At 46.2% G+C, this 14,301-nt stretch overlaps 1 protein-coding gene across 1 annotated transcript in view; it reads left to right on the plus strand.

The window, feature by feature from the left end:
* The window catches only part of chsy1 (chondroitin sulfate synthase 1), a 35,994-nt gene extending 25,994 nt beyond the window's left edge, over positions 1-10,000 (plus strand). The window contains exon 3 of the mRNA XM_070909703.1: positions 8,408-10,000. Within this exon, the coding sequence (XP_070765804.1) occupies positions 8,408-10,000 (1,593 nt within the window). The remainder of the gene's footprint in view (positions 1-8,407) is intronic.
* Positions 10,001-14,301: the final 4,301 nt, after the last annotated feature.

Consider the following 14,301-nt stretch of genomic DNA (forward strand, 5'->3'; position numbering starts at 1 on the left):
CCTGGAACTCAGAGCCCACTCCACCTCGCTGCTCTGCAGTTTTACTGCTCGGACTCAGGTCGGAGGCAGTGAGATGGGTCATATAGATAGAGTTCAATTCACATTGTCGAAAGCTTCATGTACAGCAAGAGGTACTATAAACATGTGATTAAAGGGTTGATTGATTGAAATTCTGCTCCAATTAATCTGCAATTCATTTGTTGCCCCCCCCACGGTGCTGAGCGCAGACTTCTGTGGCGGTTTTGCACTGCAGTGCGCATAGCAGTGGCACTCTGTTGATGAAGTGAGAGCGGGCAGCAGTGTTTTCTGTCCACTCAGGGTGTCTGACGCACTCGCATACTAGCGAGCCAGTTCCCTGTTTACTCCAAACATATACTCCAAATAGGAAACTGATCGCTGATCTCGCTGCGGGAGGGCCTGGCCGTGTAGCACATTCACGCTGGATGACTAATGCCCGAAGCCTACTGTGTGTTAAACGTTTTGCTTGATCGTCATGCCTTGTTGATGGGCCCCGTTGTCCCACAATGCAATGTACAATAGAAGAAGGGGCAGGTGTTCCCTGGATTTGTGTTTTAATAAAATAATAATAATAGATCTGTATTGAAGAAGTAGCGTGACGTCATAGCGGCACAAAACCCCTCTGTCCGACTTTTACATTCTAGATCGCCATTCGAATCCCATCTACTAATGTATTTTATTGATTAAAAACTTTCCAGAAACAAATCGCCAGCTCCCAGGAAAAGTGCACGTGTCAATCGAGCGGGCCGAGGGTCGGATGTAGAACCCGTGTAGCGGAGGCCAAGCGAGGTCGAGGCAGACCCAAGACGAAGGCTGGAAAACTGAAACTCTGGGTGGATCAAAGCACAATGCGATTACAGTTACAGTCCGATACAATACCTGAGATCATGTCAAATTCCCCATAAACAGTATTCATTTCGTGTTTATTCACTTATGGTTATGGACCCACACACTCTTTACTACCATGAAGCCCATCTTTCTTATTTGTATTAAAAACCGAGTCCGACAGGTTACAGTACAACTCTAGACGCCAGACTAGCAAAGAAAAAGAGAGATCAGGTGCAGTGGTTTAATAATAATAAAATGGAGGAGACAACGCAGAGCTCCAGGAACCCCCCCCCCCCCCCCCCCCCCATTTTCCCTAACCAAGTAGTTTTAGCCTAAACTTAACCATAAGAGCACCATAAAGGCGGCACATCATATTTACATCTTCAGCAGGTGCTGTTTCAAGTCCAGTCATTATTTTGATAGTGAGATAATGTCCTGCCTGGACAATTCAGCCTTTTTACTGTTGGTTTTTTGGGAGGCAGCGGAGACTTGGAACTGGTTAACCCCCCCCCCTCTTCAGGGAGAAACCCCAGAGACGCACTCCACTTCCGCCCCTTTTCTCATCTGTGTCTGCTGTCATCCTCCGGAGGATTTAAGAGCTTCTGACAGGATGAGGCTCAAGATAATTTGCCTGCCACACCGCTTATTCCGCGGGTGCCGCTTCGTGCACTTCCTCGCTTTGTTTCCACACACACACACACACACACACACACACACACACACCCCGTGACAAGAGCTGCGAACGCGGCGGAGTGAGAGATCTGACTTCAAAGGGAGATCTTGCCTTCAGAATGGAGGGATTGTTTAGGGCAGAGACTGAGGTGCAGATTACAGGCTTGCATAAACATATTCACTTTCAGCCGTCGAGTATCTTGTGTGTGTGTGTGTGTGTGTAAAACACTTGTCTCAGAGCTTCCCCTGCGCCCACGTCCCAGTTCCTGTTCTTCACCCAGTTTCCTTGGGCGGCACTCACTAAATGCTAGCTCCACGGACCACCGGGACTCCGCAAGTATGCTTCTGCCCACCACACAGCTATAATTGCCTTCAACAATAAAAAAAAAAAGAAGAAAAATTTGACCAATATTGGGTAGATTTTTTTTTCTCCCCCCGTTTGCTTTCATGGAAGGTTTTTAATTTAGGCCATTCCGCCTTTTTGATGTCAGAAAGCAGTTCATGCCCATGGATCCCGCCCCATTGTCTGCTCCTCTGCAAGCAGGCAGGCAGCAGTGAAGGCGCCGTCAGTCCCCCGAGAGTGACTGATATCACACATCACACCCGATCAAACTTTGGGGAAAACCTTTCAGCCGGGCCTCCCAGGTCACAGTGGTGAGTGACGCCAGTGTGTTTTGGCCGCCTATGCAGGGTACGGTTAGAGCGAGGTCCGGGCTGCTAACACGCTTTGGATTGCATTCAAATTCTGGTCAGATCGCAGATGAAAGAGAATACTCTTCAAGATCTTCATGAACAAAAACAACTAGAGGTATCATAATTCTTTTTAAAGATTTTTTTTTTAAATCCGTTTTTTGACTCCTGAATCGATTTTTGGCCTTATTATATTCGTTGTTTTTTGTATGTCACTAGCGTGTTTACTTTTTATGTGCAGTGTAGCAATGGTGCAGCTGAAATAAAACTCAGAAAGACTGGCTGACATGATGTGGAAATACGACTCATGATAAGCAGCCTCTAGAAGTGTGTGATTCAACGTTTATTTCCCCGCGGTCTAGTGTTAAAAATAAATAAATCAAAAAATCACAATAAATTGTAATATCCAAACGCGGTACATCAAATCGGCGCCCAAGTGGCACAATGTATTAAATTGCGCATCAAATATTCTGCCAATTCCCGTACCATAACTTTTTCTACATTTTTTTTGTGTGTGTGTGTGTTTTCCCTGCTGTACCATGAGACCGTATCGAAGCGCGACCCCTCTAAAACCAACCACTTAGTGTGTTTGGATAGAATATCGGCTGCCCCTCCCATATCTTATCTGTCCACTGGCGAGGTCGCATTTTGGCGCTGGCGAATCAAAAGGGAGGCCGCCACGTTAAAGGCGTCACTCGAGGCTGAGGCCATGTCCATGAGAGTCAGGAAGAATCCATGTCTGTTATCTTAAAGTGAATTAAGGGAAAGTGAAAAGACATGTTGCTGTTTGGTTTATTTCAAATGTAAAGTGCTTAATGCATCGCAAACAGAATTACACCCACCTTCATTTCATTGGAGCAGAGATGGTCATTTTGCCCCGACCTGACATCAGAGGTCAGAACATCTTGAATCTATCCAATTGTTTCAGAATGCTAGTATTTTTTTTTTCTTCTTCCAACAACTGTGAGAAATCTGAAATCTTTTTTTTCTTCTTCTCCATGTAGCTGTGACTCTGTAATTGAGTCGTAACAGTGCATATCTCCCATCTCTCCCTGGGAGCCTGAGCTAAAGGAAGACATCTGGATGGGGGGGGGGCGGGTGGCCGGAGGGAACAAAGGGCCTATTCTGCTCCCGTCACCCAGTCCCGTCCAAGCCTAAACTGACACACAAACTAAAGGGCCTGTTCACATTCCTGGATTATCAGTGCTCCCATCACGCCGAAGTAACGCGAGCTCATATCCATGGGGAGGGAGGGGGGGGGGGGTGTCGCTGAGTGATAACGGCACCTATCGAGGGGATTGTCCTCTCATTGTGATGCGCAGAACAAATCAAGCCCGACCGGGACATTTATCAGGCAGACTGAACTTTGCTTTACACAGTGATTCTACACAGCTGTTTTATCAGGCTGCTGGTCAGACAGGGTGGCGGTAGTCAGAGCAGAAAGGGCAACATAGGGAAGGAACACAGCTCGGGCCGTGTGGTGCGACAGGACTCCATGATGTCCGACCAAGTGGTTGTGATTTGCGCAAGCCAGACACTTCGGGGTTGCTTTGCGTTGCGTTGCGGTGAAACCGGCAGGAAGGTGTCGGCGTTTGCGTCGTGTCCCTGTGGGCATTTCTCCAGAGGGAACAACGCAGCCTGCTTACTGGCACTCGAACAATGCGGTTCAGAAAAGATAAACATCCGTCAGCATGTCTTTTTTGTTTGTTTTTTTAATTTGTGCAAGGAAACCATTCATTTGCTTGGAAATATTTAATTTGCATTCGGTTGGATGGGTATGGATTCATTATGCCTGATCAGTGATGAGAAAACGTGATTCTAATTCTGAGGTTCTGTATTTCTACTCCCTCCCCACGGGTTAGAACAGCCCTGCAGCTCTTCCTAATCCTCGAGGAGACAGAATGATTTTCAGAAAAGAAAAAGAAGAAATATTTGTCAGTTTTCTACTGTTGTTCTGTTCTCACATCCATCTCTTCGGTTCCTCTGCTGACTCAGAATCAGTCATTTCTGTCAAATCTCTCTTCTTGCCCGAGGCTGTATATGTTTCAGTGGGCGTTTAAACTAATCTGACTCTGATTTGAACTGGAATTGGCGGAAAAATTACCGGATTGAGCCAATTCTGCACAATTCCCAGTGTACCCATAGCATCTACTGTCGGTGCCGCAGAATGTCACTGGAAATGTTTCAGATAGAAATATAAATACATTTTATAGTTGAAACACAGGCAGACGCGAAATAACAGCTGCAAAAGTTGTAAAGTGAATAAAGTCTGTAATTGGCTTGCGCTGGAGCGGGCACAGTTTTAGAGGCTTTGCAGGGAAAAAGCAGGAAAATACAAGCCATAACTTTCCAGTTTTAGTCAGTTATTACATTTTACCCTGCCGTGAAAATCTCAAATACTCCTTAAAGAGTATAAAGATGTTCTCATCGTGAACTTTCTCACACTTACTGTCATCTTTAACTCTGTCTCGTTGGTTGTACGCTCATGCTGCCGGGGGTCATCTGCATAAAGTCGAACCTTTCTTCAACTTACCGCATGTCGCGCCTTTTCAGTCTTAGCCTCTTCAAGGGGGCTAAAGCAGTGCTCCCTAACCGAGGAATAAAGATGGTTGCCCACCCCAGAAAGATCGGGCATACCCAGATTTGAATCAGTCAGCTTGACAGTCTAAATCAACAGTTCTTCACATTGATGAAGTCGCTCGGTGTCGTGATGCTGTTGGTGGTACGGCCCCCCTCCCGTCGCGCACATTGACACCAGACATATTGTGTTGAGCTGCCTTAGGTGTGAGGAGCCCCCCCCCCCGCCAGAGTTGAGAAAGGAGCTGGGACAGAACACCCTCATTTACAAAAGAGACAATCACAGTTGTATAATGCCGTCTCCAATTAGATTTTCACGGCCCGTGCGGAGGCGGAGGAGGGTGGGGGGGCACGCTGCTCTACTGCTCCGACTGAGCCTCGGCCACTTCCACTGCCTGCACATTACTCCTCTTGCTGCGCTAATCGCACACACACACACACATGACTACATATGTACATCCAAACACACGCTGTGTGAATGGAGCGTCATTTATTCAATAAGATTCAGTACGTTTTTAGCCACAGACATTAAAGACGTACTACAGTACCTCCAGAAGTTGATTATAAAGGGACTCTGAGACAGATTAAAAATATCCTAACTTTTAGTCCTTAATAAGTGTCAAGCTCGTTCCGTTCCTACGGCGGCAAGTAGCGCCAAAACATTCAACAGTTTAAGGGCTCTGGATCAATTTGGGATGAATTCAGGAACTACGGCAAGCAACAGTGGCTGAGACTCCGGATTTGAAAGATGAAGTATGAAATAATGAAAGCCGATGGTCGGGATAAATACAGCATGGTGAAATTACCCAGGAGACTCCTGTGTTTCTATCTTGAGGAGCATTAAGATCATTAAAAGAATACTGTGGGGAAATGACGTAGGGAACCTATACCAACTACAGATCGGAGCTGGTAGTAGTAGTAGTAGTTTGCAAGGATGGAGAGGGATTCTCTGCAGAGGAATCAATTTCAGGGCTATTTGCAATCTTGTGGCCTGCAGCGGCGCGTTTATTTAGGGTCTGAACTATCCCCTCAGGAGAGTGGCATTATTTCACTATTGTAATCACAGCACAGACCCTTCCCGTGGACGCGGACTGTGGTCATTGGTTTGGCATCTCCCCTCCCTTCAAGATATAACTTCCGTCCCCTCCTGGCTGTGTTGTTGGTCTGATAACACTGTTTGTCTTGCTTTGCTTCGATTGCTCTGCTTGCGTTACTAAATTGAACAAACACGTGGGTCTGCGGGGTCCGATAGGGCTAAGTGGAACAAATTCAAACTGAGACGCACTACTTTGTACAGCGCGTTGCCGGCCCTCCCCATTTTTATGTGGCTTACTTTAATGATAGGTCAAGCTGATTATCAAGTATTAATTTGAAGAACACCCTCTGTTAGGCTCATAGACAGTACATTTTGAATTCAGATAGGTCATTACAGTTCAAATATAATCCACACACACACACATTCGAACTAATGTTTGACTTTCTGACTCTTCCCACGGTTGGGTGTGATATATTGTGTTAACAGTGCTTATTTAAAATGAGTAGTAGCTCCCAGGACTACCTTAACAGCTGTGGTTTTGAAGTGAAGCACACAAAGGCTCCGCCTCCCGGCAATAACCTGTGACTTACCTCCGTCTTGCCCTTTTTTTTTTTTTTTTTTTTTGGTCAGAGAAGCGTTCCGCGTAAGCCAGCCGGGGCAGGGATATCGGGGAGGTCAATGGCTGTGAAGAAATTGCACTGATGAGTCGTAAGTTGCCAACAGCGGGCTGCAAAAGTGGAGGTCATGTAATTAGGAATGGTGCTGATGATGGCGAGGCCGCGAGGGGGGGGGGGGATAAACATCCTGACCAATTAGCTGTAAGCTGATGGCCACTGGTGCGCTACCCTGCTGGGTACAGTCTGAGCCGGCGCAGAGCTCTCCTCCAGCATCGCTATCTACTGAACCACCTTGGAAAATACTGGGGAAGGGAGGGGGGACTACTCAGTTTGTATACAGACAAAGACAAATATATATATATATATATATATACGAATATAGAAAGACACAAGCAATTTATTATCTTTCCATAAAACTGCAGGCTGCGTTTTCTGGTTTGAAGGAACACTGCACATTTGTGGCAGTTGTCGCACATGCAGTGGCCTGCTTTCCGATGTAAAGGCTGACCCTTCACCTCCTGAGGGCGCGGGCGCGGCTCAAGACGTCCATTAATGACAAGGTTGCAAGTGTGTTTTGATTGGCGGGCTTCCCTCTCCTTAGGCGCGGAGGAATGCAGGCTAAAGCCGCGGAAAAGCAAAGAGTGCACTCAGGCAGCTCCTGTGATCGTATTCAGCTTCAGGTGTCGCTTTCCGTGGCTCTCAGGGCTTGTCCTGTCTCATTCCCTGTACGGCCTTTCCCTGGAGATCAGGTTTGTGGCTACATTCCAGAGGCGTCCTCTCAAATTAGACTTTCTGGGGGGCTGTAGCCGTTTCAGATGCTCCCTTCATAGGGAGGCCACGACACAGACCCTGCCTTCTTGACCGCGGCCGAGATCCTGCCAGAGGCTCCAGAGTAGCGGCCCTAATTTGTAACACTTTTACGGCGGGTTTCAGCGTGGCTCGCGATCTGCGGTGATAATCTCGGCGTCTAGTCTATTTTCTCAGCGCGCCGCGAACGAAGCTGGCAAGAAAACACGCTGATAATCTTGTATAAACGATGAATAAATGGTATGATAAATATTTGATATGATTATAAATGATGGTGATAAAATATGCATCTCACGCTTGCCAAGCCTGTTGGTTTTCCTTGCCCCTTCTCCCCGCTGTTCTCCTGGAGTTTCAATTCCCCCGGTTCAGATTCATTCATGTACTTGAACCTGCTTCATGCAATAACAGTTAACCATAATTATGTGTTTGTTGCAGCAGATACCAGTGCGATCACAAATAATATTCATCTTACAAATGCAAAAAATTGGAAAATAACTTGATGATGTATTTCCCTCATAAAACACCAACGTTTTCTTTCACCATCTCCAGCATAAAGAATACATTTGTTTATTGTAAACTTTATCTCCCTATTGACAAGCGTGTTTAGGCTATAAACAGTTGGAATAAGTTTACATGCTGTACTACTAATTAATGGTTATTATATTATTGGCCTGTAAGGAAGAACAATTATGTCGGCCACTAATATATGTTGCGTCCCCACTTTTGATCAAATCTTTGAATGAAGAGTTGACCGCAAAACAACAACAATTCCAATTAAGAAAGTCCATTTGATGTTTTTCCAGGTATACCTTTTAAAGGGCTGAAGTTCTACATTTTAAAATAGCAAGAAGAAATTGAATTAAAGTCAAAACTGTTCAGGTGGGCCGCCCCAAATCCTGTAGAAACACTGGAAGCCCAGTAGCCCAGCAGACTGGTACTCACAGCAAAGGTGCTTATCATGTTCTTGCAACATCATGGGTCTGAGTGCAGCTGGTATAGGAATTGCTGGTCCATGCCTGTACCTTCATTATTCATGTCACGGTAAGCTGTGGCAAAAGTGATATTTTGTATTTGAATGTGCATGTGTAATAGTGAACACCCAGTGTTCCAAATGTACATGGCCACAGTGGCACTAAGACCAAGCCGTCTCCTGTCTCCACAGATGCAGCAGCTCTTCTATGAGAACTACGAACCAAATAAGAAGGGGTACATACGAGACCTCCACAACAGCAAGATCCATCGAGCCATCACCCTCCACCCCAACAAGAACCCTCCCTACCAGTATCGCCTACACAGCTATATGCTCAGCCGCAAGATCGCAGACCTGCGCCACCGGACCATTCAGCTCCACCGGGAGATCGTCCAGATGGGGCGCTACGGAGCGGCTGAGCCCAGCCGAGAGGACCTCCAGCTCGGCGTGCCGCCCTCGTTCATGCGCTTCCACCCACACCACAGAGAGGAGGTCCTGGAGTGGGAGTTTCTGACGGGCAAGTACCTGTTCTCGTCATCCGACGGTCAGCCACCCCGCCGCGGGATGGATTCCTCCCAGAGGCAAGCCCTGGACGACATAATCATGCAAGTGATGGAGATGATCAACGCCAATGCCAAGACACGGGGGCGGGTCATTGATTTCAAAGAAATCCAGTATGGCTACCGGAGGGTCAATCCTTTATATGGGGCGGAGTATGTGCTGGATCTGCTGCTGCTGTACAAGAAGCACAAAGGAAAGACCATGACGGTTCCTGTGAGGAGGCACGCCTACCTGCAGCAGACCTTCAGCCAGATCCAGTTCAGAGAGGAGGAGGAGATGGATGCCAGAGCCCTTGCCAGCCACATCAACAAGGAGTCCGACTCCCTTTCGTTTCTGTCTAACTCCCTCAAGATGCTGGTGCCCTTCAAGCTGGCCGCCTCTGGCCAGGACCAGAGGGAACCAAAAGAGAAGAAAGTGAACATCTTGGTGCCTCTGTCGGGACGCTACGACATCTTTGTGCGCTTCATGGCCAACTTTGAACGCGTTTGTCTGATCCCCAACCAGAATGTTAAACTGCTGATCCTGCTCTTCAGCACAGACAACAACACAGAGCGGGTCAAGCAGGTGGAGCTGATGAGGGAGTATCACATGAAGTACCCCCGGGCCGAGATAGAGATAAAGCCCGTGGCCGGCTCCTTCTCCAGGGCTCTGGCTCTGGAGGTGGGTTCCTTGCACTTCTCTAACGACTCACTGCTCTTCTACTGTGACGTGGATCTCCTCTTCACCAGCGACTTCCTCAAGCGATGTCGGACCAACACCGCCCTGGGGGAGCAGACCTACTTCCCCATCATCTTCAGCCAGTATGACCCCAAGGTTGTGTACGCTGGGAAGGTCCCCAGCAACAACCACTACGTCTTTACCTCCAAGACAGGCCTGTGGAGGAACTACGGCTTTGGGATCGTCTGCGTCTACAAGGGAGACTTGGTCCGCGCCGGAGGCTTTGACACCTCCATACAGGGGTGGGGATTGGAGGACGTGGACCTTTTTAATAAATTCGTCCAGTCAGGGATTAAGCTGTTCAGGAGCACAGACATGGGGATAGTGCACGTCCACCACCCGGTCATATGTGACCCCAACCTGGAGGCAAAGCAATATAAGATGTGCCTGGGCTCCAAAGCCTCGTCGCACGGCTCCACCCAGCAGCTGGCCGAGCTCTGGCTGGAGAAGAACGACCACGGCTTCAGGAGACTGGCCAGCAATAACGGCTCAGTCAGGACAGCGTGAGAAAAGCCGGGCTGCAGACCGTCGTGAAACTGAATCTGAACCCGGCCCGTGCTTACTTCCTCCTCTTAGTGGTGTTTTTCACTACCTAATTTATTTTTTACTGAAATGAAAGACTTCACATGGATATATTTTGAAAATATGTCTTCTTCTTTTTTTTTTTTTTAAAAAGAAAGTATACAGTAACGCCACGATGACCAATTCGTAGACACAGTCTGGGTTCTAGTGCGGGAGTACACACGTTTTGATTAATGATATTAAGGAATGTTGACCAATATACTTGTGTTAGCCTGATTACAGCAGGGGTGGGGGGTGGGAGGGGGCGAGGCTCCCTCTAGCCTGTTACATGTCATCCGTCAGGACGGTGGGAGGCAGGGGGGTTATTGAGACGTGTACCTCAGTGAAGTACACCATCATGGTCCTTAAATATTCCATTTGTCTTACGCGCAGAAAACCAGACCGGCGTCCGTGTACTCTCAGACCAGCAGTGCTCGAAAACATAACCCTTGATTTGTGAATGTTTACAAAAGATGACGTTTCATCCATAAAAACTCACACCACAGCCGTTTCAATGATTACTAAAGGGCCATTTCCTCTCCTTTCTTTACACAGTGGTTTTCCTTTCCATTCGCTTCTATGGTTTTTGGTAATATGACACAACACTGTTACTGTTTCTCCAGGATTTTTTTTTTTTATACATATATATATATATCTATTTTTCTTTATTATTAATTTCTGTGAACCCAACTGCTGGATTTTATATCTACAATTCATCTTTTGCTGTCTAATTTATTGAATTTGCAGGCTCCATTTTTTCTACTCTCTCTTGACTGTTGAAATGTGTGTATTGGAAAGATTGTATAACCATGTCAGTTGTGGGATAGTGTGCTTTTTCAAAAAAAAAAAAAAAAAAATTTTTCATGTTCCTTTTCTTAAACTCATTATCACCAAAGAGTTTTTGCACAGTCTGCTTTAGGTATCATGTTGCCTCTGTGTGTGTGTGTGTGTGTGTGTGTGTGTGTGTGTGTGTGTGTGTGTGTGTGTGTGTGTGTGTGTGTGTGTGTGTGTGTGTGTGTGTGTGTGTGTGTGGGTGGGTGGGTGGGTGGGTGTGTGAGTGAGTGGGTGTAGGCGCAAACATGAAACTGGCTGTATAATGGAGAATAAAACACAAAAGCTCTATCTATCCCAGGCCTTTCTGATGGGTGAAGTGGTGAACCGGTCTGGCCTTTTTTTGAAAATGGGAGCGGCACTCTGGCCGGCCAGCTCAAGTCACACGTCACTGTCCCCCTTTTTGATGAATTACCTTCTTTTATGTTGAAATAAAAGTTGTTGTGGCTGGTCCCGGTCTACAGAGGCGTGGCTTCAGTGCTGACTCCATTGAGCTGTGAAGTGAAAACCCAGATTGTTACAGGTTTTGGGAGGGAGGGAGGGGGGGGGGGGGCAGAACATTTCCGTCAAGGCAGGCCCGAATCACTGCCCTGCTCCTGCCCGCGTTGCCTGTATGGCGGTACTGTACATTGTAGCACTCCATCATCGGGGTTGATGCTCTTCTTTCAGCATAACAACACGACTGGCTGATTTTTAAGACTGATGTATGACTGTGCTGTCATCATAGTGTGTGTGCGTGTGTGTGTGTGTTTCTTGTTTTTTCTTTTTTTTTTTTATTTTGTTTGACTTTTTTTTGTATTTTTTTGTTTTTTTTTTGTTCTTTCAACTCTGTCCAACTGGGCAAGGTTTTCTATTTAAAAAGAAATAAAACGGGGGGAAAAGTATCAAAATCTGCTGCTTTTGTGGTATTTGTTATCACCAGGCCAGGGCGATCGCTGCGGAGACGACGGGTAAAAGCGCAGGAGTCACGTTTAGGCCATTTCAGTTTCCGGAGGGGGTCTTCAGGGCCGCTGGGGGTGTGGAGCCTGGAGCAGCCGACTTTGCCTTGTGGGTAATCCAGCCTTGGGAGACATTCCTGTGCTGGCATTCATAACCAGCCCATGGAAATAATCATTTCACAACAGGCTTTAACTGCACAGAGTCCCCAGCCACTGAGATTGCGCACTGAATTACAACAATAATAATAATAATAATAATAATAATAATAATAATATCACAATAACAGCAACAGATCTCCTCACTTGGTGGCTGCAAGGAAATCTCGCGCTGCACTGAAGCTCCTCAGTGGTTCTGTGGGATCCCTCCATCTTTTGGACAGAAGCCCCCGTGCGGGGACAATAAAACAGGGCCTCCAAAGCAAATGATGGGATAAGTCAATACTCTGCTTCTGTGGCTGCTGTGAAGGCTATAAATACAGACGGGGGGGGGGGGGGGGGGGGGTGTTGGGGGTCAGCAGAGCTTATATATATATATATAGATCTATAGATATAGATCTACAGGAGGTCAGCAGAGCTTATATATATAATATATATATATATATATTATATATATAATATTATATATATTATAGGACTGACAACGCCTGAAGTGGTGGGTGACGTCGAAAGCACCAAGTGGAGTTCGGAAGCCTTTTCAGGTTATTCATCGAGTTCATACTTGGCTCTGAAGTGAGTAATCTCCGTGACAACTGAGTAAACGGAGTTAGATTGTTTTTGTTTTGCAAAGCTTGTATAGTGTACACTGTTTAGTATAGTATATCCTTGTGGAAAGCAATAAGCATATTTTGATGTTTGGTTTTAACTTGTTGCAAGCAGGGAGGGCCTAATCGAGTGCTGCATGTTTTTGTAGGTCAACCCGGAAGCCCTGGCTCCCTCCACAAAAAGCCAATGGGATTTTTTTTTTTTTCCATCGGGTTTTGATTATTGCAGAAAATGAGCTCTGCGGCAAAACAAACATTGTATGATACTTCAGCAAGATAATCTTCACATATGAACACCACTGATTTTTGAAGCATAAATGGAATCGCCAGAAATAGAAAAAGCAAACGTTAAGGCTATAAATGAAATACACCACGGTCACATATATGTATATAGCACGCAAACTCATCTACTCGCTAGTCCGCCTTTACAGCCTTGTTGTGTTTATAATCTATATATATATATATATATATATATATACACACACATATATACGTATATATAGATAGATTATAAACACGACAAGGCTGTAAACGCGGACTAGTGATGAGTTTGCGCTCCTCGGCCCAGACAACCTCTGTAGTCTCATTTGGCCGCCTTTTTATTAAGACACGTAAAAGCTTCAAAATTCACGAGTGGGGGTATCTACTCTCTGAAGCTCGTGTTAACCACAGACCTTATTTCAGGCATCTAATCAAAAACTCACTGACTTCCAGACGAGGGAACCGGAAGTGTAAGAATGCGAACTCCTTTCCAGGTTTTAGGACTCCTGCCAGCGGTGCATAATGCAGTGTGTGAGAGACACTCACACACTGCATTATGGGAACTGTAGGATCACACACGTTTTTTGAGATTGACCCCTTCTAGGAACCGAAAGGCAGGAGAACTGAAGCAGCAGAGGCTGAGCGACCTAATCTATCTTGTCACTTTCAGTCGGTTCACATCGCAGATCACAATGCTCCTGCGAGCCAATACAACAAAACGTGCAGACGGAGGGACGACGGCGGCGCAGACCGCTTCCAGAAATGACACACAGTTATCGTAAAAAGAACTTTATTCAGTACCGTATTGTACAGTGATTATGTACACAACCTTCTGTTGCATTACACTTCCATTCTGATAAACAGATAACCTCTGCCTCACTACAAGGCTGCTATGGACAATATACACGTCTCTACTGGCCGCTGTAGGGATGCGAGCGCGCCAACTGAGGTCGACAAATGTAACTAATTTGGCTGGAGAGATGAAATGATTTCAATAAAACCCTGTGGGGAGTAATGGTGGCCTACAGTGGCTCTCAGTCTGCTCCACCTAAAGCCCTGCTGGCAGTGGTGCCCTGTGCTTTTAATCCTACATGAATCTGCCATGTCTGGAAATGACCTTCAGTACTTCACCTAATAATATTACCATTAGTCCCATGTGATCTTTTTTTTTTTTTTAGATCTGTCAGTAAAACTGTATGAAACATGTTAACACAGACTTGCTGGGCACAATTCTATCTTGCGAGGTCCCCTGGTAAACTAGCTTTACAGCATTTCAGGACCAAAAAAAAAAAAAAATAGACTCGGCATCAATTCCACCTCTTTGTTCTACCCCCGCTGCTGAAGTAGAATACTTCACAACTTCCCAATGGTTGCTGAGAACGCATTTCTGAAGCCGCGTTTCAGTCAGGCAAGGCCCGGGAATCTTGATTACTTTCACGACCCATTCCCGGGACAA

The sequence above is a fragment of the Enoplosus armatus genome, chromosome 1 (genome assembly GCF_043641665.1).
Source record: "Enoplosus armatus isolate fEnoArm2 chromosome 1, fEnoArm2.hap1, whole genome shotgun sequence".
Classification (NCBI taxonomy): Eukaryota; Metazoa; Chordata; class Actinopteri; order Centrarchiformes; family Enoplosidae; genus Enoplosus; species Enoplosus armatus.